At 35.0% G+C, this 25,813-nt stretch overlaps 1 protein-coding gene across 1 annotated transcript; it reads right to left on the reverse strand.

Annotated features, from left to right (window-relative positions):
- Positions 1 to 2,321: 2,321 nt before the first annotated feature.
- Positions 2,322 to 22,859, reverse strand: LOC129266563 (BOS complex subunit NOMO1-like). The gene is made up of 10 exons (XM_064104192.1): positions 22,630 to 22,859; positions 17,976 to 18,102; positions 16,586 to 16,827; positions 12,454 to 12,595; positions 11,886 to 11,972; positions 11,271 to 11,381; positions 10,123 to 10,224; positions 9,475 to 9,594; positions 8,502 to 8,594; positions 2,322 to 7,641 (listed from the first exon to the last, which is right to left on the reverse strand). The coding sequence occupies exons 1-10, from the start codon at positions 22,857 to 22,859 to the stop codon at positions 7,504 to 7,506; spliced, it is 1,392 nt and encodes a 463-aa protein (XP_063960262.1). The 3' UTR covers positions 2,322 to 7,503.
- Positions 22,860 to 25,813: the final 2,954 nt, after the last annotated feature.

Raw genomic sequence — 25,813 nt, forward strand, 5'->3', positions numbered from 1 at the left:
ATATAGCCCAGGTAGTATATTGATTTATGTCCTCATTAAAGAAAAATAAAACTTTTTGGGAAAATGAAATTTTAGTCACAATATGTATTGGAGTACATGGAAGAGTAGTCCTTGCCATACATCACTAAGACATCCCATATGCGGCCAATTTGAAGCCTCCATGGGTATAGTGATTACCAATATTTACAACTTTAAAAAAATAATAACTCTCTTGTTTGTCCAATATTGTTCAAACTTTTACCCATCAACTTGTCTGATTTTTCTTCTTATAAAAACAATTTTTTATTTGGGTTGGATTCCCCTTTAATGTCTGTATGTCCTTGCTGTGATTGAACCATAGGGCGCAATTATGCCTCCTGTCAAGGCCAAGATGCCCATCATAAACACACTTTCACGGACTACCGTGTTTACGCTTCATTGTTTTGTTTTTTTCATTTTCAAGGCACATGTTGACTGAGAAGGCCACCGCATACCTCTCCACTGGTCCATGACCCGATTTTGGAACAAATCACATTTAGCTTATTTTATGAAAATATGAATGAAAGTATATGCTTTTATTTGAGGTTCAAATTAACTAAGAATACTAATAAATGGTGAACATGTGTGTTGTCGACCGTACTTCAGAGCCACCATAAATACGGTATGGTTTATTAATCATTTCCCAAGCTGTATACCGTAAGTGGGGGTCATCAGCAAATGTCTATAATGTAAAGCTGGATATTTCAGCAAGAATATGTACATTGAACAATAATCGAACAATAAAAAAAATTGAAGGTTTATAGAAACGTTGCTTCATTTGTTTTTCTTCTTCTGTACCCGTGCAGGCAAAGAAAAAAAAATGTGTGGGCACATAATCAACGGGGGTTCTTTCACATTTGATTCTAATCAACTTCTGTTTAAAAGTTAAAGCTAATTAAGTCCATTCGAATAACAATTGGATTAAAACAAACATGCAATCAAACAAAATGAATGATTCTTGTGAAACATAGCTTATAAGCTTTAAATTCCACTTTGGATGGGGTTTTTATAAAAAGTTAATTCATCATTGTGACCTGGGCCTGGGCTCCCTAACACCATGGACCTACTAGTAGGTCCATGCTAACACAAAGGTTAGCGATAAACAGCGAAATGAAATGGCCTATCGAGATCATCGTTGCATGCGCATTTTGCTCCGGTGACTGACTAATCAGAATTGTTCTTTCAGATTAGCGATTAATTGCTAACCTTTCCGGAGCCCTGGGGCCCGTCTTACAAAGAGTTGCGATTGCACCTATGGAAAGCCAGCAAAGTCAACATATAAAATGCATGTTATAAAAATTCTAGATATGAATATGTATCCATAAATTCATTGATTTCTTGACAATTTGGTGTGATCTCCTTTCTCCTTTGTTTACAAAGGACATTTTGCAAATTTCCTGTAGAAAAAATTATGACACTGATGGATTTCCATAGATTTACGATTGATCTGATCAATCGTAACTCTGTAAGACGGGGCCCTGATTTCCCTTTTTAATCCTATCTAGGCCGGGGTATTTTGGGAGTTCATATGGCCGGGGGAGGGGGGGGGGGGGCTCCCAGGCCCCCCCTTGAGATCTCGACCGCGTGATCGTGCCGAAAATTGGCACGCGGGTTGTCTGGGACATAATCTAAAAAATTGTATAGTTATTTATTCCATGCAAATTGCTATTAAGTGATTATGCTAATTTATGCGTAATTAGTATGCAAAATCATACTTTTTCCTCTAACTCCCTAAATAAAGCTCCAAATGTTCTAATTTTTGGTATAGAAACTCTTTGTGGTGTTCTTAGCAAGTGTACATGAACAAAATTGCGATATCAAATCATTTTCTTAAGTATTATATTGTTTTTTGCAATTTCTTATGTATTTCTCTGTTTTTTTACCTTTTGTTTTTCATTGTTTTTTCAATGAAATTTGCTGGGGACTCATTTGAGATAATAAAAAGCATAAAATAAATACATTTAGACCAGCAAAACAAAAAATAATCATACATTTATGATTTTTGGTTGAAAACACAGTTTGCATTGACTTTGTACACAAAATCATGTTTTTGAGCAATTTTTGGTCTGACATGCATTCACATAATGTTGCGTAATTTCGGAACCACGTACCCGGGTGACGCAAAGTTGGTCTCGAGGGGGGCCTCCGAGCCCCCCCCCCCCCCCCGGCCTAGATAGGTTAAGTGCCAAATTTTCTGTTTCTCTGATTTTATTTTTTTTTCTACATGGCATAAAAATGGTAGATTTATCTTGATAGAACGGAGGAGACACATGATAAATTCAAGACAATATCCGAAAGATTTATTTGAATTTTTAAATTTAATTTCAACATGGTCAACATTTACATAATCACCTTTCTGGTAAAAAAAAAATACATTAAAATAATAGTAATACCATTTGTTGTAAATGAACTAAATGTGACAATAGTAAAAGTTACATGTAAGCATTGCTCCTAAAGCCCGTCTCACACTATGCGATCCGGTGCGACTCAATTTTTCAAGAAATCGCATTTAACATTAAATATGAAAGTTGCAAGAAGTAAAATTATTTTATTTAAAGTTTGGCATATTGTTAGGAAAACTAAAATCATCTTTTTTACTTTGCGGCAAGCACTATGGTCGGAGTAAAGTCCAAATCGGCTTCAAGTCGCAGCCGATGATGACGTCGACACAATTTGGAATTGAATTTCATTTTATTCATTCAGGAAGGCTCTAACTGGACTGAATTTCGATTTCAGTAGTCCTACCACTATTCTGTACTCTGATCTGTAATATTTTATTACATGAAATATCCATATCAAATGTTATCACAATTAATTTGAAATTCGGATCGCAACGAATTGCATAGTGTGAGACGGGCTTAACAGTTGCAATACTAATTAAAGGGATCGTTTAACTTTGTGAGCAGCTGATTTAAAGAATTCTCAAACTGAGTTGAAACGTGCGTATGAGTGCCTGTATTTGTCCTCAAAAACCCTGTAACAGACCACAATATAGGATGAAAAACTCTAATTTAAATACAAGTAGCAATTTATTAGCCTGATTTTGAGAACCGTCTAGTAGACGGGTTCAGCTTATGACCAGTTTTCTCCAATTCAAAAAGTCCGTTGGCTATTTTGACTGCCTTCTGTTGTGTGTATCTCCTATACACACACTATTAGCTGCACTGTACATTCAGTGTATACCTTGTACACACTGTATGTAGGTCATGCTGTGTTCATCTAGAATTAATGTGTTGTGGTGCACAGATTCCCTGTATACACATAGTCATTGAAACCAACTCCCAATTATTTCAAACTTTGGTTTACATCTCCAAGGTATTAAAATTGATCCTGTAAATATAATACTATGAAACTTTTGGGATGGTATTTTTACACTATAAGCCTAATGTTTAGCCCATTTTCAAGAACCAAAAGGAGAATTTTTTAAATCAGAACAAAGTGAAATGATCACTTTAAGTGATGGTAATCATGCTGCTTTACTGTAGAGCACTTTGAGACTTCTGATACAATTAATTGTAAGTGCTATATAAGCGATTGTCATCATTAGAAGGTACAAAAGTGAACGGATTGTGCAATAAACGTAATGTATGTCCTTCGAGCAAAATCTACTTAAAATCACCGACCAGAAAGGAAACAATCACCGACCAGAAAGAAAATCTTAATTCACTTAAAAAAAAATTATCCATAAAGATAATTTCTGGGCGATTTCTCGATACAAAACGGTACGTAAACAGTCAAAACATACATGTACATACACATATTTTAAAGTGATTTTATTGCAGTAGGATTCATTACTTATCACAATATGATACATTAGGTCATCATTATAATTTCAATAAAAACAAATTTTTACACAAATAGATCATATCAGATACAAGACAAGAAGTAATGATGAACTTCTTTCTAATTTACAAACTACATAATACCTATAGAATTAAACCAAACTAACTCAGTGATTCCCAAAACTGTATTTTGACTCCCTAATGAAAAAAAAAATTGTCTCCAAGATAATGAGCAAATTTTGTAAAAGCAGGCCTTATATACTCTGTCAAGGTGCCGTATGAGGTGTCGCTTTAAAACTGTTATTGCAAATTTGTTAGTATACCAAGTTTTAGGAAACAAGCCCCTGATAAACATGTATAACCGGATCCATGACATTTGCTCTGGCGACAATTGCTTCGCTGTAAATTCCACACGTTAACGAAATGACCAACTTCAACCCTGGATTTAACAGTATACCCTATCCTAAACCAGAAATAAAACCAAATTTTAACCCCAGAGGAATTGTCGCCAGTGCAAATATTGTGAAACCATATAACCTACATGAAACAAAAATACTCAACCATCAAACTCTCAATGACCTGACTGCATCAGAAATTTGGAGACAAAATATGTAAATTTAGATATTATTTAACTAAACAAAAGTCTAAGAGACAATACATACAAAACATGGTGTGAATACATCCAGCATGAAGTTTCTGACACATGCCCAAAGCAAAGATACATAAAACTGGTTACCAATCCCGGACAAATGCAACTGATATTGTATATCTTCATTATAGCTTTTAACAATTGCTCACATACTGCTATTGATAGAAAGATTCATGAAACCAACCCTTGTTCGTCAATAAGCAGTCTCACAGCTACACTGTAGGTTGTGACTATAAAATTGGGTGCCAAATGCGTACTGGGGGGTGTTTCACAAAGATTTAAGTATGACTTAGTGTTGCACTTAAGTGTTAACGCGTACATGATATGCAACGTGCAATCTTATCGATCAATACGCAGTAGTGCGCGTCCTCTTTGCGTGATCTGACCAATGCGGTCATGCCTCTTATACCTCACACAACTCGAAGTCATACTTAAAATCTTTGTGAAACACCCCCCAGGTTACCTAACATTGCTTGCAGGACCTTGTTACACCAAGGCTCGTCTGTAATTAAAACTGCTTCTTTACATGTACATGAAGCGAGGTAACTAAAATTGCTTGCACAACCTTGCAACATAGTGGGGGTGTTGCAAGAAAATATTTGCGTTCAATTGCAAATATTCTGTTGCAATTTTACAACTGATAGATCAACGTTAGTTAGAGCAGATCTGATTAAACTTCTTGTTTCAAGGAGCAGATTAGCAATCAATCACTAATTTGCAATTAACTGCAAGACATATGATAGATTTAGGGACCAAAAATAGACTTGCAATTGATCGCAAGTTTCTTGCAACACCCCATCCCTAAATTGCTAAATCTAGCCAGGTCATTAAGGTACCTTGTCAAAAGTCAAGAGCTGCATCATTTGCACAGGAATCCTGCAAGCAGCCTTTCATTACCAGGGCCCCGTCTTACAAAGACTTACTATTGATCCGATCAACCACAACTATGGAAAGCCAGCAATGTCAACATCTACATTACATGTTTGTTCAAAGTTTTTTCTCGATATGCTGTATAATATGCATACATAAATTGTTTTCTTGAAAACTCAGTGGGCTTCTCTTTGTTTACAAAGGTCATTGTAAAAAATTTCCTGTAGAAAAATTATGACATTGATGGATTTCCATGTAGTTGAGGTTGATCAGATCAATCGTAACTCTATGAAAATCCATCAGTCATAATTTTTTCTACGAAAAATGTGCACAATGTCCTTTGTATGCAAAGAGAAGCGCAAGGAATTTTTAAGAAAACAATTATTGCATGAATATGCATCATAGCTAGAAAATATTTTGAACAAACATGCATCATAGATGTTGACGTTGTTGGCTTTCCATTGTTGCGGTTGATCGGATCAATCGTAACTCTTTGTAAAACGGGGCCCAGATCTCACATGTCATCAAAGACAAAATAACTCGAAATGCAGGAAAGCCACTATGAATAGACTCAAAGTACCTTGATAGGAGGATCCCTGCTTAAAGGGAAAGTTTACCCAGACGAAAACTTTGTTGTCAAAATACCAGAAAAAAATAATAAACAATAATGGTAAAGGTTTGAGGAAAAATCCATTAAAGATTAAGAAAGTTATTTGAATTTCAAGATTTTGATTTGTGACATCACATACGAGCAGCAGCCCCATATGTTATGTAATAAAAATACATAAATTCAAATTTTCTAATGGTTCGTGATGACTAAAAATTTTCTTCTTTCAGAACCAGGTGTGAAATTATCTACTCAATTAAAAAAAAGTGAACGAATTTTAATTTATTACATGAATTGAATTTTTTTATTATATATAATTATAATTTATATTATTTTATATTAATTTATATTAATTTATATTAATTATAATTTATATTATATTATAATTTATATTATTTTATTATATATATTGCCTCATCACAATAAGTTAATATTTAACTGTGAAATTATCTACTCAATTAAAAAAAAGTGAACGAATTTTAATTTATTACATGAATTGAATTTTTTTATTATATATAATTATAATTTATATTATTTTATATTAATTTATATTAATTTATATTAATTATAATTTATATTATATTATAATTTATATTATTTTATTATATATATTGCCTCATCACAATAATTCAAATTTTCTAATGGTTCGTGATGACTAAAAATTTTCTTCTTTCAGAACCAGGTGTGAAATTATCTACTCAATTAAAAAAAAGTGAACGAATTTTAATTTATTACATGAATTGAATTTTTTTATTATATATAATTATAATTTATATTATTTTATATTAATTTATATTAATTTATATTAATTATAATTTATATTATATTATAATTTATATTATTTTATTATATATATTGCCTCATCTCATTATGTTTAATATTCACAACTCAACAGCGATTGGTAGAAGTAAACTTATCATCACACTATATATATATATATATATATATATATATATACATGTATATATATATATATACATGTATGCCTACATCCTACGAAAGGGCGAAGTCTATGAATGGCTTTATTCCGTCATAATACACATATAGACGTAAAGACGAAGGTAGAGGGCGTTAAGGTGCCATACGAACAACAAAAGAAGACAAAAAAAATCGCCTTAAACACAGATGTAGAGAAATATATATATATATACAAATATATATATATATATACATGAACATATTATTGTGAATGAATACCTCGATTAAGTGGATGAAAGAAAAACAAACGCACAGACAAAAAAAAATTGTCTGTTGATATACTAAAGTTACAATAAAACCCATTTTCATCTTTTGAGAAAATGACATTTCATTGATATTTCTAACTCATGATACATGGGGAGCTGCTCGCATATGACATCATAAATCAAAAAATTAAAATTTGAATAACTTTTAAATTCTTTGACTGATTTTCCTAAAACCTTCACCAATACTTTTTTTTCTGCTATTTTTACAATAAACCTTTTTGTCAGGGTTGAACTTCCCCTTTTAAAACACAGCACAGACATTTTACAAGGCATTCGTCGGCTAATAAGCTTTTGCTATCTACCAACATAAACCTACGACAAAGCAGAGTATCGTCATGTCTTCCTTGGCTTGACTTTCTTGCGTTGCCGTGACAAATCGGCGTCGACGTTGACCGTCTCTGGTCTGCTGGTGGGGGCGGTGCTCTGTAAGCCTCGCATGCTCTGTCCGAACTGAAGTATAAATGGCAGGATCTGATGGTAAAACAAAAAAAGTAAATGTTGAGAGAGAAAAAATCATTGAAAATACATCAATCTCCTGCTTTTAATTTTTTGATATGTTTATTTTTCTGTACAGCCAACTACATTTTCTTTTATCCGATTTTGCATGATTAAACTTAATGGCCCATATTCTGATAGCAGGTTTAAAGTTGTGGTTTAAGTATGGATAGCCAATTGTTCCATAAATAACTAACGGTAGAGATATCATATTTCAGCTCATTTGGCTCTCAAATCATTCATAATTGTTTAGGAAGTATAAATAGGTTATTGTCTCCACCATTGATGAATCAGGAAAGAGCATAGTAAACATAAGAAACGTACAACTTAATAAAAAAAAATTGATACTTTTGGCTTCCTATACTTAAACCACAACTTTAAGTTAAACCCGACTTCAGAATACGGGCCAATAACTTTAAATCAATACTTTTCTCTTCTAATTTTTTCTCCCCCCCTGACCAAACATAGTTTTGCAGAAACAATTTCTGTTCTCTTCATGTCTCAGCCATCATAGATACTACTATATCAGTTAGCTTGCTACATGTACCTCCTACCCCTCCCTCCTTCTTCTTATTCCTTCTCTTCTTCCTCTCCTTCTCCCTCCTCCTTCTTCTCCTTTTTCTTCTTCTTCTCCCCCTCCTTTTCCTTCTTCTTCTCCCCCTCCTTTCTCTTGTCCTCCTTCTCCCTCCTCTTCATCTTCTCCTTTGTCTTCTTCTGTGGCAGAACAGAGTCATATGTTGTAAAGTACCATCATTCATCCACTGTGATCTTCAGTAATTTCCTTCATACATTCTATCTCTCCCCCAAAGAGGGACGATTATCTAAGATAAGCTAACCTTGGCATGGTTAACACCCACAGCAATGAGTGCTACAACCAGAGGAAGGGCGAAATATGAACCTTGCATAACCTCCTGCTCAACGGCACGTTTCTATTAAGAGAGAGAGAGAGAAAGAGAGAGAGAGGAGATATTGAGTAAAGAAGTTGATCTTACACATCATTATGGCTACATGTAAACGGGTTGAATGGAATTTTTTTTTATTTAGGACAGCATCAATCACAACCATCGTGATCATCATAATCATTACAATTTATCATTATCAATAATATTTATCAACGTCGCCATCAAAATCCAATGCCATCATCATCATAATCAACAACATCACCACCATTATTATCATCCTCACAATCATCACCATCATCATCCCATCATCATCATTATTGTCACCATCGACATCATCACTATCATCATCATCATCAGTTTGTTAATGTTTGTTAAAGTTTGTTAATGTTTCGTTTTACATTCAAATCCTAATGTGAATCTTAATGCCGTAACATTCTGTACATACGTTATGCATTTTGTAAATATTTTTATTGTTATTCAGGGCCCCAGGGAAGACCACTACTTATTGGTGAATGGGCTACCCTGTCAAAATATCAGAAATAAATAAATACATAAATAAATAAAATAAAATCATCATCATCATCACCATCATCATCATCCTTATCATCATCACCATCACAATTATCATCATCATTACCATTAACATCATCATCTGCCTCACCACCACCACCATCATCATCATCATCATTATCATCACAATCATCCTTATAATCATCATTATCATCATCACCATCATCATCATACTCCACCTCGTCCGCATCATCCTCCTCCTCATCACCATCATCATCATCCCCACTTTGTCCGCATCATCCCCCATCCTCATCATCATCATCATCCTTATGATCATCATCCTCATCACGATCATCCCTATCATCATCACCACCTCCCTCCCTCCCCACCATCTCACCTGAGGACTGAACGGCAGTGTGACATGTTTCTGGTATCCAGTGCTTGTAAAGCTTGCTTCTGGTAATGTAAAATCATAGCTTGATCTGGGTAAGGTGGACTCGAGCTTGATCATGTATCTCTGAAATAACAAACAAAACCATTATTCACAAACCAGTAATCATTGAAGTACATGTATGTCAGGGGGAAAAAATACATTGTGAACGAAGGGGTCAGTGAGCATATTTTATTAAATCATAGACGTCATATGATAGTGAAATAGAATTTAGAGAGTATTACATCATGTTAACCACCTTTATGTCGTCACATGCCCTTTAGCTACCCCTGCCTGTCACAATCTTTACAGCACACAACAACTGGGCCCCACCTTACAAAGAGTTACGATCGATCAAATCAACCTCAGCTATATGGAAATCCATCAACGTCATAATTTCTACCACAGGAAATTTGCACAATGTCCTTTGTGAATAAAGAGAAGCACACTGAATTTTCAAGAAAACAATGAATGTATCAATATGCATCATATCTGGAAAATGTTTTGAACAAACATGCACGTTAGATGTTGACGTTGCTGGCTTTCCATAGTTGTGGTTGATCGGATCAATCGCAATTCTTTGTAAGACGGGACCCTGGTCTTAATTTGACTTACCCTCCCATCATTAGGTACAGCAGAGAATTGAAAGAAACTTCCCGTCTCCAATGACAGTGTATGAATGGGCGAGTCAGGATCCTCCTCACTGTATAAAGATACCTGGAAAATAAAAAGAATATAAAACAATGTCAGAAATGAAACAATGTCCTCCTCACTTACCAACAAGTATAATAAGTTTGATTAGCAGAGCTTGCCAATGACTTTTGTTTTATTTAGGTACAGTATCTTCTGTTTATTTTATTATATAAATGTTTGTATTCTTTGTGTTTTTATGTTACGTAGGGCAACCAAGTAAAACAGCATGGCAATTGCTAATGGGGCTACCTTGTTAGAATAAAACTAACTGACTAATTAACTAAAGGCCCTGTCACATCGTTCCAGGCAAGCCTTGGGTGTGACTTGCGGGTGACTATTTTTGTTACCCGCGAATCGCCCGCATTGACAGTATCTCTCACGCATCTCACACGCAGAAGCGCACGCAAGTCTGATTTGCTGGCAGAAAAGTTTTTAACGTGCTCAAAACTTTGCAAGGCTTGCTCGAAACGATGTGACAGGGCCTCAACTAACTGACTGACTAATTAACTTGCTAACTAACTAACTAGATTATAAATAAATTAATTAATAAATGAATGAATGAATGATGAATAAATAAATGCTAATAATGTTTCCTCCTAGCTCTCTCTCTGTCACTTAACCCCCTGTCAGTATGTCTCTAACTCTGTTTGTCTGTATCTCTCTCTCTATCTCTTTCTGCATGTCTCTTTCTTTCTCTGTTCCTCCAGCTCCCTCAGCAACCCTTTTCAACTTTTCATGTGGAGTGGCAATGATTCTTTCTCTCTCCAATACTTTAAACCCTATTTATTTTAGCCCCCTTGACATTCTTCTCAATATATCTGTAACATGAAAGGATCATGCAGCAACATTTCATGGCTTTTTTCCATCAAGTCTCACGCCACTTGACCAAATTAAAAGACCGGCTATTGGTCCCTCAACTTTACCCCTTTGAATACTGAAATCTGTGATTCTCATAGACTTTGTATAGGTACCGCCTAGTTCCAGTTGACAGTGGGTTAATGGTGTGACAATCTTCCTCCCTCTCTCTTTCTCCCCCCCCTTCTCTCTCTCTCTCTCTTCTTCTCTCTTACCTTCAACGATGCCAAGTATTCATGCGGAGTGACAATATTTCCTCCTATATCAAATTGGTTGAGATGTCTGAACACAATGATCCTCAAATCCTTGATCACTTTTTGGCCAATCTATAATCCAATAAATGAAAACATGAATTATTTATACACGAAAGCAATGCAAGGTTGTTAGTGTAAATAAAAGAACCTTCCCACTGGTTATTTTATGCTTTAGGAAATATCTGCTGCATTAATCACATAATCATTTATCAACCTTGGAACCATCAAATAAGAATTTCATCAACTCTTGCTACACGTTTATGGAACATAAGCTGGGTGTTTTGGCGTGCACATGTAATGTAAGCCCACAGCCCGTACCCATGCACGAATGAGCAAATAAGCGGCACATTGCATTTGCGCTGAGCAGCTAGCAACTATCCGACCCACATATAAATGCAGATGATGGGATTTGAACCCACGACCCCCTGTTTCAAAGTCCGGAGACTAATCCACAACGCTCCACATTTATACCATGGTACAATCAAAACAACCTTAATTCTGGTCACAAAGTTTTTTTGATATATATTTAACAACTAATTTGTCATAAGGAATAAGAATGAGAATGCCTGTACTCACGGTGACGGTTTGTGTTTTTGGCGATGCTCTCTCGATATGACCGTTGCTCTCACAGTCTTTCAGCTGGATCTTGTAGTCACAGTTTGGCTATGATAAAAACAGTAATATTTATCCTCGATTAAGTCAAGACAATGCAAAAGACATGATTAAAATAAGGCCTGAGCCACAGATCCCGGATTGACTGTTCAAGCGTTTAATAAAAATATCAATACAGGTACTCTGTCATATTTTACCCAGGGTAGCCACTTCAGTTAAAATAACTTTTCTAACAGCGGGCCCAGGTTCATATGATAAAGCTATTATTACCTCGGCTTTAGCGCTGCTACCTTGATCAGGCCCTTGAGCATTCAAGGAACTTCTTGCCGAAGGAAAACAAGCAATGGCTTGGAATCAATCCCACATCCCTCAGACTGAAAGACAAGAGTCATAACCACTAGACCATGACAACCCTTACATGAAACAAGTAAGAGTAAAACAATCCAGGCCTTAAAATTCTATCTGAGAATTCGTTTTATTCTAGCTTTCTCCGAATAACAAAATGGTGAATGACATTTGACCTCTGACCTACCTGGAGTCCCCTGATTCTAAAGTTGCCTTCCTCGTCCGACACACTTTCCTCTACGACCTGACCGCAGCTCTCCTCTGAGTGAGCTTCAACAGAGATGCCCGGCTCTGGCTCTCCGTTTAGTGACGTCACTGAACCGTAACAGCTGGAGGAAAACAAAATAAAGTATCACATGTGACAAACACTACACACAATATTAAACTTATTCAGCACATAACAGCTGTAGGAAAACACAAATAGTAACACAAGCACGGGAAACGACATAGATTGCTTCCACAGAGATTCCTGGCCAAGATTCTCTGATAAGTGATGTCACTGATCCATTACAGCAGTAGGAAAAAAGAATAAAGTAACACACAATGCAAACACTACAGACACATTAATCTTATTCAGCGCATAACAGCTGTAGAAAAATAGAATAAAGTATCACATGTTAAGAAAGACCACATGGATTGCATCAATTTTCCTATTTTTCATATTTTCTTACTAATTACTCATTATTTATTTTATCTATTTATTGTATGCATTTGTATGTAGGTGTGTGAATGTATGTGTATTGTGGGATAAATGCCTATTTCTGACAGTTCGAGCAATTCTGTTCATGGCGTAAATATTTCTAAATTGAAACAATTTTTATCTCCAAGTTTGAATGAAGATTGTGATAGTGAGCCCGCCAAAGAGTTACATGTATACTTACCTGAGGAATTCAATAGTTGCATTAATAATCTGGAGTTGAATGAATTAAGAGATGTATTTTCATGCATGCATGTAAATTGTAGAAGTATATTTAAAAATGGTGATTCTCTTTTATCTCTACTTAGTATTTTAGATTTTACATTTTGTGCAATAGGAGTCTCTGAAACTTGGTTAAAACCTGATGATATACCATTTAATATAAGTGGGTACGTATTTATTGGAAAATCAAGAGAAAAGAAAAGAGGAGGTGGTGTAGGGATTTTCATTCGTAATGATCTTAACTTTATACATAGAAAAGATCTTGATGTGAATAATGATTGTATAGAATCCATTTTCATTGAATTTAATACTTATAAAAAAAAAAACAGTATTTGGTTCAATATATAGACCTCCAGGTCAATCTATTCCTACTTTTCTTGGAATGCTGAATCTTATTCTAGAATCTATTAATAAAGAAAATAAAGATCTCTTCTTAGTTGGGGATTTTAATATCGATCTAATGAATTCCCTTAATAGTTCAACAGTTGACAAATTTTTAGATATTCTCATGATCAATTCTATGTATCCGTTAATATATTTTCCAACACGTACCACTCATAATACAAGTTCCCTTTTAGACAATATTTTTACTAATAAACTTGTACATATTATGTCAGGTGTTTTGATTGCAGACATCAGCGATCATTTACCTATATTTAGTATTTGTAAAAAAGAAAAGAATAAAAGTCAATCATATTCCTTTGAAAAACGTGACCTTAGTGAAGTGAATATAGGTAGGTTTATGGATAAACTCAAGAATATTAAATGGATTATTAATGAAGATCCAAATCATAGTTACAGTTGTTTCCTACATCAATTTTTAGAATGTTATCATGATTGTTTCCCTATTAAAACTGTAAAAATAAAAAAGAGCAAACAAAACAAACCATGGATCACAAAGGAACTGAGTATTATGTGCAATAAAAAATTCAAGTTATATAGAAAATATCTTCAGAATCGAACAGCTTATAGACACGAAAAATATAAGAAGTTTCGAAACAAGTTGAACAATGACCTAAAAAAAGCTAAACATAACTTTTATAAACATAAATTTGATAATGCTATGGGTGACATGCGGAAAACATGGAATGTTTTACAAGACATACTTGGTACAAAAAAGAAAGATAGGAAGAAAATAGTAGAAATTTCTCATGATAATAATTTGATTCAAAATGAATCTGCAATCTCTAACATATTCAATGAATATTTTGTCAACATTGGTTACAACTTAAGGGGAAATGTGCAATATTCTAATGTAAATTATCAAACATTCTTAAAGAACAATGTGAAAACTGCATTTTTTCCACCTGTCACTTGTAAAGAAATAATTGAAATAGTTTGTAAATTGAAAAAGAATTCCAGTCCTGGTTTTGATAATGTACACATATCTGTTGTTAAACGTGTTATTCATGTCATTTGTGTTCCTCTTTGTAAAATCTTCAATATGTCTATAGCCAAAGGTGTATTTCCTGATAAAATGAAAATATCCAAAGTAATTCCAGTTTTCAAAGGTGGTGCTCATAATGATGTAAGTAATTACAGACCCATATCTGTTCTTCCTGTCTTTTCTAAAATTCTTGAAAAGTGTTTTTACTCCAGGTTATATGACTTTCTTGAAAAATGTAATATCATTTCAGAACATCAGTATGGTTTTAGACCGGGGCATTCCACGTCTTCTGCACTTCTTGAGTTCATCCATAAAGTTAGCAATTGTTTTGACAAGAAAGAAATTATGTTGGGTTTATTTCTTGATTTGTCAAAAGCCTTTGATACTCTTGATCATTTTATTTTGTTACACAAACTCAGTAATTATGGTATAAGGGGTGTGTTATTAGATTGGTGTCAAAGCTATTTAATTGATCGTAAACAGTTTGTATATGTTAACAATATTACTTCCGAAACAGAATGCAGCAGATGTGGAGTGCCCCAGGGTTCAATTTTAGGCCCGTTGTTATTTCTTATTTATATGAATGATATTTACAATGTATCGTGTCATCTTGATTTTATTCAGTTTGCAGATGATACCAGTGTTTTCATGTCACATACAAACCCACAGTTACTAAATGATAAATTCAATCGTGAATTGGTACTTTTAGATAAATGGTTATCTGTAAATAAACTAGTACTTAATATTAAAAAAACAAATTATATGGTATTTACGAATAAGCATTTAGATACTCAATTTCATGTAAATATGGGGGATAAAAAAATTTCATTAGTATCTTCATTAACATTCTTAGGGGTGACAATAGACAACAAATTAACATGGCATGAACACATTGGTATCGTCTGTAACAAAGTTTCCAAAGGAGTTGGTATTATCAACAGATTACGATTCTTGCCAAAATTCATATTGATGACTATATACAGTGCAATTATTTTACCTTATTTAAACTATTGTAATATAGCCTGGTGTAATTCAAATAGCTCATATATAAACAGACTCTACCTATTGCAGAAAAAGGTTGTCCGTATCATTACAAAGTCGTCTTATCTTGCCCACTCGAAGCCACTTTTTTCTCAATTACAGATTTTGAATATTTATGATTTAAATCTCTATAATATTGCAATTTTTATGTATCTTTGTTACAGAAATAAAATTCCCATTGAAATTTCAAAATATTTTCAATTCAATTCTGATTTTCACAATTATAATACAAGATCATCCAGTAAATATCATTTTCCCCAAACAAGAACAAACAGCTCAAAATTTTCTATTTTCTTTAAAGGTCCAGAAATTTGGAACAATATTGAAGTAATTTTAAGAGAAAAACCAACAATGAACTCATTCAAAAGGAGATATAGGCACTTTTTGTTACAGCGCGATAAGAGATAGGATTTTCCTGCATGTGTATCGAGTGTAAGTGTGTGCGTGGGTGTGTGTGTGTGTATATACATGATTATGTTTACCGTAATTGTAAATTATTTACTTAGTGATTTTTTTGTTGTATTACATTGAAATGTATAATTTTATATGTTTTATGTGTACTTGTTGTTTTGTAAGGGGATAACCTAGATAAGTAATTCTACTTTTGTTATCCCCTCCACTGCACTATAATATGCTTACTTTGTACACTTTTATTTTGATTGTGGAAATTCAATAAATTCATTCATTAAATTCATAATAGAGAATCCTGGCTCAGATTCTCTGTTTAGTGACGTAACAGAATCAAAACGGCTTTAGAAAATAGAACAAAGATAAAAATGTAAGAAAGACAGCATAAATTGATTCAGCTGAGATTCAGGGCTCAGGATTTTCCTTTGGGGACGTCACTAATTCATAACAACTGTAGGAATATCAAACAAAGTAATAAAAACATGTTACAAACACTACTGCTTCTATTATTACCATTTTATAAAATGAAATGATATAGCACATTCAGCATCTTAGCTGGCTCACCTGAAGGCCACTCGACGACCTTTGACCTTGATGTCTACGACCGACCCCTCGCTGACCTCTATCATCTGGGTACTTGGTTCAAATTCAAACTCCTTCATCAAGGCTCGCAGGAAGTAGGTGTCTGGTCCAAGGTCACCGAAGGTCAAGATACCGTCATCCTTGGTGAGGTTGTTGCTACGGAAGTTTCCGCCACTCAATGACAGAAGCACGCCTGAGAGGGCGCTGTTCTCTCCATCTGTCACCTGTGGTTTATTTTTTTGTCAAAATTCAGTAATGTTTCAGTTTTAGTAATTAATGCAAAGCATTAAAATGACACTTAAAGGAGAATGAAACCCTTGAAACCAGCTGAAACCATATCAAAGAGAAAAATCAAAGAAACATATTGTTGAAAGATTGAATGAATAATAAGAAAGTTATGAGCATTTGAATATTGAGATCACTAATGCCATGTAGATCCTCCCATTGGCAATGCGACCAAGATCTGTGATGTCACACACGTACAACTCCCTCATTACTTTAGTACATATTTCACTTATATTCTCATTTTTATAGAGTATACATGTACAGTATCACAAGGTGAGGTGTTCTCTTTATGAGAGGACAAGTACAGAGGTTTCACAACATTATATCATTGATGAATCGTTTGTCATATGATTAGAAAGAGCAAAAAGAGATGTTTTGGGGTATATTTTCAGTGTCCAAAAGGGGACAGTTGTTCATCTGTGACATCATAGATGTTGGTCGCGTTGCCAATGGGAGGATCTCCATAGCATTAGGGATCTCGACACTCAAATGCTCACAACTCTTCTATTGTTAGTCCTATTTCACTCAAACTTTTGTTGATCTTATTCTTTGATTTTTCTGCTTTCACAAAAGCTAACTTGCTCCAAGAGTTTCATTCTCCTTTAAGGAAAATATTTACACTAATGTATCATTAATGTCCTCATCGTTAATTTAAGATATATGAATGTTAAATTGTAGACTGGATGGTAATGATGATATTTCTACATTAAGCATTAAATCATCAAACTGAATTTGGTAACCTAACAGTATAAGATGACATAAGAAGACCTTTTTATCAATAAAAACAACCCAAATATATGGAGGAAAATGACATTTTATTAAATTTTTATAACAGGACCGATTAGGGAGCGGCTTGCATGTGATTTCACAAAACCAAACCTTAATGCTATTAATCTCTAATGATTTTTGCCAAAAGTTCACCAACATGTTTCTTTGTTTTTTTCTTCAGCTTTTGTCAAAACCAACTTCATGCCTGGGAGGCCTTCCACTTAAACTTTAAGTCACCCTTTAATTTTGTTTACAACCCCCCCCCCCTCCTCTCTCTCGAGAGCCTACATGTATTTTCATTTTTTGACGAGACCCTTACCTCAATCCTGATCTTGCCCAGCTTGAATGCCCTGAAGTAACCCAGCTTGCCTTCCTCCTGCGTTAGGATGTAACCATCAAGAGAAGCGCCTACTTCATACTCACTCGTATCCGGTAACGGACCAACCCTGCAAGACAGAGAGAAAGAAATAAACAGCAAAAGGGCAATTCAGGGTTCCCAGCTTTTCAAGAAAACAAAATTCCATGATTTTTCCCTGATAATTATTTAAACCCATTCCCAGTTTCGCATGTTTTATAAGTTGCTGCAGTGAATTACATGGATTTTCAGTATAAAAACAATAATGTAAAACTACATAGTACCACCATAATGATATGATATGCAAAAAAATATAACAGAGTCTGACTGTACCGTGCTTTCGACTTTTTGGCCGATCAAAATTCCCTGATTTTTCCCTCATTTGAGGCATTTTCCCCTAATTTAAGGTATTTTTTATCAAATTCCCTGATTTTCCCTGACTGGAAAAAGTAAAACAATTTTCCCTGATTTCCCTGATGGGCTGGGAACCCTGGCAATTCCATGAAATAATCAAACTTTCAGTATTTCCCACCATTTTCTCCATTGAAGTGGAATCCCACGTAAAAAAAAAGTTGGATTTTGTTTAGAGGAAAAAGAAAGGGCTACATGTATTTCATAAAATGATCTAAAGGTCATCCCCATTCCATCAGGTTGGGGCCATCATTGTGACATACCAGGGCCCGATCCGATCAACCTAAACTATATGGAAGTCCAATGATGGTCATATTTTTCTCTCCAGGAAATGTGAAAAATGTCCTTTGTAAACAAAGAAAGGCACACTGAATTTTCAAGAAAACATCATATCTAGAAAATATCTTGAACAAACATGCATTTTAGATGCTGGTTTTCCATAGTTAAGGTTGATCAGGGCCCCATCTTACAAAGAGTTGCGATTGATCCGATCAATCGCAACTATGGAAAGCCAGCAAAGTCTACATATAAAATGCATGTTTGTTCAAAAAAAATTATAGATATGAATGTATATCCGTAAATTCATTGATTTCTTGACAATTTGGTGTGTTCTCCTTTGTTTACAAAAGACATTTTGCAAATTTCCTGTATAAAAAATTATGACACTGATGAATTTCCATAGATTCGATCAATCGTAACTCTTTGTAAGACAGGGCCCATATCAATCATAACTCTTCAAAAGACAGGGCCCAGAAAGAAACAAGTGGAATGCCTCTGGCCGTCTCACCTGCATCACGCGATTCAATATAGCAGCAGTGCTGATTTTGAAAACTACTATAACTCGCACAAGATGTTCAGTGATACTTGGTTACTCTTATTTCCACGTTTTATGAACTAGACCAATACACTTATAGAGATATGATGGCAATTCAACAAATACCCCCAACGTGGCCAAAGTTCTTTGACCTTACATGACCTTTGACCTTGATCATGTGACCTGAAACTCGCACAGGATGTTCAGTGATACTTGATTACTATTATGTCCAAGTTTTATGAACTAGACCAACACACTTTCAAATTTATGGCTGTAATTCAACAAATACCCCAATTTGGCCAAAGTTCATTGACCCTAAATGACCTTTGACCTTGATCATGTGACCTGAAACTTGCACAGGATGTTCAGTAATACTTGATTACTATTATGTCCAAGTTTCATGAATCAGATCCATAAACTTTCAAAGTTATGATGGTAATTCGACAGATACCCCCAATTCGGCCAAAGTTCATTGACCCTAAATGACCTTTGACCTTGGTCATGTGACGTGAAACTCATGCAGGATGTTCAGTGATACTTGATTAACCTTATGTATAAGTTTCATGAACTAGGTCCATATATTTTCTAAGTTATGATGACATTTCAAAAACTTAACCTTAGGTTAAGATTTTGATGTTGATTCCCCCAACATGGTCTAAGTTCATTGACCCTAAATGACCTTTGACCTTGGTCATGTGACATGAAACTCAGGCAGGATGTTCAGTAATACTTGATTAACCTTATGGCCAAGTTTCACGAACTAGGTCCATATACTTTCTAAGTTATGCTGTCATTTCAAAAACTTAACCTCAGGTTAAGATTTGGTGTTGACGCCGCCGCCGCCGCCGCCGTCGCCGCCGCCGTCGGAAAAGCGGCGCCTATAGTCTCACTCTGCTATGCAGGTGAGACAAAAACTGTGTCTCATTTAAACTAGGCAAATATCTTTGAATGATTACTTCATCAAAAAATTGGTGTCCCAATAAAGTTTACTTATTAATAGGAGTGGGCTATAAATGGGTGATTTTTGGTTTTACTGTGGGAACAGTTTTTTTGTGTTCTTTTTACCTTATCTCAACATGAAATGACAATATTTTTTGTCTCGGGTCCGAGAAAAAAGTGTGCCGGGTCAAAATCCAAAATGGCCGCCAAAACCCCCCAAAATCACAGTTTTGGCCACAACTTTTTTATTTGGTGGTCATTTTCTCTGGTTTTGGTGTCTATTCATATGTTTTTGGGGGCAGGCAATTTGTTTTTCCTATAATTAGTACTTTTAAACCATTATTTGTAGAGTTAAAAGGTAATTATACCTAAATTTTCCCATTTTTGTAACCTTTTTTCAGCCAAAAAGTGGGTTTTATCATCCTGGGGTTCTGGGATATTAGATGGTACGAGGTCAACAATAGCAAGCAGCTTCATGTAGCTATATTGCTTTTATTCCTCCACTTTGGGTTTTACGGATATTTGTGAAATATATCTTATCAAATAAAAGAAAATGTCATTTATCCATAGGGGCTATACGGTGTACAATGCACTGTACATACTACACTGCATATATCCATGCATTGACCACCATGGCATATGACAAGGCCTGTATATATAAACTATAGTGTCATATAAATGAGCTTCAAAGGTTTAGAATTAGATTGTGAATTTGATTCCTTGTCAGCTGATGTACATGGTGAAACCAGTAACGTAAATTAAACTTACATGTAAATATCACATACATGTATATATACGTACATCACATTTTTAGCCATACACTGTATCTTCTTCATTTGGAGGCTTTTTTAAAAACCTGGTTCTGGTGTCTAACTGCCTGGGCCTATGTTTATGGGGTCAGGTAACTACTAGTATCATTGTAACGCTGATCAACAGCCAATCAGAATAAAGGATTGCATGCAAGTTACCATTAAGTTAAGTTAACATAATGGTAAATTTTTATGCAACGGGGCCCAGAATAGCTACAGTGTAAATTACCTCTCTCCGCCCCCTGAATTAGCATATTTGACAAAACATGTCCTCAATTTCTGAGACAAAACACATCTTCAATTTCTGAGGCATCTTATTCTAAACCTGAGAGCTCATTTCTATGACACTATAGTTTATACAAGCCTTGTTATCTGTCATGGTGGCCAATGCATTTATGCAGTGCAGTATGTATGTACAGTACATTGTATATATGTATACTGTATAGCCCCAATGGATAATTGACATTTTTTTTTTTTAATAAGATATATTTCACAAATATCCGTAAAACCCAAAGTGGAGGAATAAAAGCAATATAGCTATATGAAGCTGCTTGCTATTGTTGACCTCGTACCATCTAATATCCCAGAACCCCAGGATGATAAAACCTACTTTTTGGCTGAAAAAAGGCTACAAAAATGGGAAAATTTAGGTATAATTACCTTTTAACTCTACAAATAATGGTTTAAAAGTACTAATTATAGGAAAAACAAATTGCCTGCCCCAAAAAACATATGAATAGACACCAAAACCAGAGAAATTGACCACCAAATAAAAAAATTGTGGCCAAACCTGTGATTTTGGGGGGTTTTGGCGGCCATTTTGGATTTTGGCCCGGCACACTTTTTTTCTCGGACCCGAGACAAAAAATATTGTCATTTCATGTTGAGATACATTACAAGGAATAAAAAAAAACTGTTGTCATATTGAAATTACAAAAAAAGTATTTTTGACCCATGTATAGCCCACTCCTATTACTAAAACATCATGATGTATTACAATTTCACCTCCTGACAGTCTATTGCAAATGATACATGACTGCGATGTCCATGTAATTGGTAAATTAGATGATTTGAACTTCAACAAATCCAGAAAGAATCTCAAGATCAAACAAGAACTTCTATGGTTGGAGAACTTCCTTACATCGACACATCAAAACTTAGCTGCATTTGAATTGATCTTCACTATAAAATAGAATCGTTCATATGTACGCAACATGAACATCTTGTAATTTTTAGCCCCAACCCAATGGAATTACCCCTAACTTTCCATACTTCCCACCAACGTGTTCTCCAATAATACTTCACTGAATGATCTACCCAAGCCATAGCTTCATTTCAAGGTAATCTCTCCTGGGAATCAAGATGGCGCCGTTGGACATATGTACGCGCTGTGGACGTAGCAACTGCCCATTGTATATTGTACAATGATTACAATGCAGCCGCAATGTTTTGAATGCCTTAACTATGATGATTCTCGATTCGTGTATGCTTCGACTGCTGTTTGAAGATGCTGGCTACTTGGCTCTGCCTCATTCTCCGCTATATATTGTTCTAAAAGGAACCTAATACTGCCTGTCTGCAGCGATTTACTTGCCAGGCTGCCTCGGCAAGGTTCAATTCTCAAATGTTAAGCTTATAGTCCTACCTGTATTGTCCCTTTTGGTCCGTCATCTGTGTAAGGGCTCCCTCTGTTGTCCCCTTGGCTTGGTTTGTCGGCGTGATGGTGACCTTGACATCTGAAAGGGGCGGAGTCACCTGACCAGTAATGAACACCCCAGGACGTCCCTCAAACTGTGCTACCACTCCTGGACACTTCTCACCTGTGAAGAGAGAGAAAGAAACGGAGCCCATTGGTAGATCTATGAAGGTTTGCATAGTATTTTATAATATGCGCAATAAATTAAGCGTAATATATGCAGGAAATCTGCATAAAGCATGGGTTCAACCGATGATTTTCAAAACCATCTTTGTGAATTCAGGTCAATGTGGTTAGTCAAACAAGGATAGCTGGATGGTATAATTAAAAGGTAAGAAAGAGATGTGTGAGAGCGAGAAGTGTCTTTCATGAGAAAAGATAAAGTTTTTAAAGGGTTAGTCCAGTCTAGAGATATTTATATCTCAATAAATAGAGTAAAATTCACAGAGAAAATGCAGAAAATTTGATCAAAATCGGATAGCAAATAACAAGTTACTGAATTTTAAACATTTGCATTATTCCGGTAAAACAGTTCCAGGCATATCTTCATGAATATTCATTAGGTGGGCTGATGATGTCATATCCCCATTGTTCTTTTGTATTTTATTATATGAAATAAGGTTTATTCAAAAATTTTCCACCGAAAACTAAAACAATTGGATTGATAAATGATTAAGTGCATTAGTTATTTATTGCCGCAACTTGTTTCATCATAATGGAACACATCATTTACACATGCATGAAAAAATGAAACATTTATGATTTCATGTAATAACATAAGAAAAGGGAAAGTGGGGATGTGATATCATCAGCCCACCTAATGAATATTCATGACGATGTGCGTATAAATGTTTTCCCTAAATATTGATAAACTTTAAACTTCAATAACTTCGTTATTTGGTATCTGATTTTGATGACATTTTCAGCATTTTGCTCTGTGAAGTTTACTCTTTTATCTAGATATAAATATTTTCAGCCCGGACCATCCCTTTAAAGGGGAAGTTCACCCTGATGAAAAGTTTGTTGTAAAATATCAGAAAAAATAATTTAAAATATCGGTGAAGGTTTGAGAAAAATCCATCAAAGATTAAGAAAGTTAACAAAATGTCAACTTTTTCATTTGTGACGTCATGAGAAGAGAAGCTGCCTCACATATACATGTAATGTGACATAAAATACATACATTTCAATTTTTCATGGTTCATGATGACTATATTTTTTTCATGCAGGAGCGGGTGTGAAATATTAGTCTGCTGGTATACTGCAGGTGCAATAAAAACACTTTCAATTTTTGAACCCTGAGTTATTAGGGGCGGTGGTGACCTATACCCTGAATTATTTGCATATATCGACCACATTCACAAACTCCCATGATTCGAGATCCAACGGCATCTTCCCCCCGCTAGTACCCGGACCGAGCCGGCTGACGTTGTTTACCTTCTCGTAGACCTAGTCTACAAACAGAAATATAAACTTTAGTGTCTGTTTTGGGCTCAAAATCACTGTTTTCACCAAAGTCAGATATACAAATTGCTTCCCCATAGTAAGCACGTGACTCGCTGCGTATTACACCGTGTGTTACCGCACATACGACACGAGCAGCCACAAAAAGTGGCATATTTGGGCCATTTTTTATGCTAAATCCTTCCGAAATCATCGCCCAACCTTGACTGAAATTATCGACTAAATATTCCTACACGTACTAGAAAGATGACGTCATTTTTAAAAGATCACCTGACATTTAGAATCCATGTTTTTGAAGTCACATGGCTGTAGGCCGGTATTCCGGCCTATAGGGTTCAAAGGGTTAAACTTTTGTGAAAAAATGACATTGATTTTTTTTACTACATGATATATGGGGAAGCTGCTCGGGTATGACATAACGAATTGAAAAAAAAAAAATCTTATATTTACTGTTTTAATTTTTTATAGATTTTCCTCAAACCTGAGCCAATATTTTTACGATTATTTTTCTGCTATTTTTTACAGAAAACTTTTGGTCAGGGTGAACATCCATTTTAAAAGGACTGTAGAACAAGAGAAGTGATGAATTGGATCCAAATGGGATGAGATAAGATGAGAAATCTTGATAGTGATGAGTGGATACTCACCTCCCTCTATAATTCATTCATTAATACAAAATTCAGCTAAAATAAAAGCCAATGTGTACCGTGTATCCATTAATGAGAGTTAACTTGCAAATAACATGTAAATGTGCACGTTGGTGTTTAAGCATGACTTCATGTCATACTCATCTCCTTCTGAACCCCCACTGTGGTATATTATACAAATGATGCATGCACATGAGTTCATTAGACGATCTATCCTCACGCGAGTTGAGGCTCTGTTCAATCCATTGCACGAAGCCGTTAGGCTGAGTGCAATGGGGTGAACACAGCCTCAACGAGAGTGGATAGGTCGCATAATGGACGAATGAAGGCATGCATCATTTGGTTTATACAACGAATTTTCTAGATTTTGTTATTTGACAATAGATAAGAAAAAATTCAACTAAAGCAGATGGAATTAAGACATATTTTGCCTTTGTCTGAAAATTCATTTTCTCTGAAAAATTCTTGTTTTCCCGGTTTATGAAAACAGTTAATTGTTTTTGTTCTTTTGTGACGCACTTTGATTCATGAATCTGAGTGCGCACAGTCAGCCTTGTTGATGCGCTTAATTCGATGCGCGCAAACACACACACATAAAAAAACGTACGTATACACACATGCTTAGTGGTACACACTGAAGGAGAAAGCACAACCGTGCAATGGAAAAATAAAAAATGCACGGTCGCCGTGCAATGGAAAATAAAATTTGCACGCAGCACAAAATGGATCAAATATTGAATGGCTTTCAACCAATCAAATTACAAGAATCTTTGTATGAGTTGTATAATTTGGTATATTCAATGATTTACCAATGTGGTATATTTTGGTATATTCAATGATTTACCACTGTGGTATATTTTGGTATATTCAATGATTTACCATGTCATATTTGGTAATATCGCCCTCACACTGATTCACAGTCCAATAATAAGCCCAGACAAGGTTTGAAATCAATATGAATTCATAATAATCAATCACAATAATAGCAAATTATCACCTTTAACCTTTTCACAGCTGAATAA

This window comes from Lytechinus pictus, chromosome 8 (genome assembly GCF_037042905.1).
Source record: "Lytechinus pictus isolate F3 Inbred chromosome 8, Lp3.0, whole genome shotgun sequence".
NCBI classification, from domain to species: domain Eukaryota; kingdom Metazoa; phylum Echinodermata; class Echinoidea; order Temnopleuroida; family Toxopneustidae; genus Lytechinus; species Lytechinus pictus.

What these genes read in the sequence shown, in the direction of transcription:
- LOC129266563 (XM_064104192.1), bottom strand. Translation starts at nt 22,859, where the DNA reads ATGCAAACCTTCATAGATCTACCAATGGGCTCCGTTTCTTTCTCTCTC. An exon ending in TGGGCAAGATCAGGATTGAG is followed by an intron (nt 16,828 to 17,975) that starts GTAAGGGTCTCG and finishes AATAAACCACAG; the next exon opens with GTGACAGATGGAGAGAACAG. An exon ending in TGGGTGTTAACCATGCCAAG is followed by an intron (nt 7,642 to 8,501) that starts GTTAGCTTATCT and finishes TTTTACCATCAG; the next exon opens with ATCCTGCCATTTATACTTCA.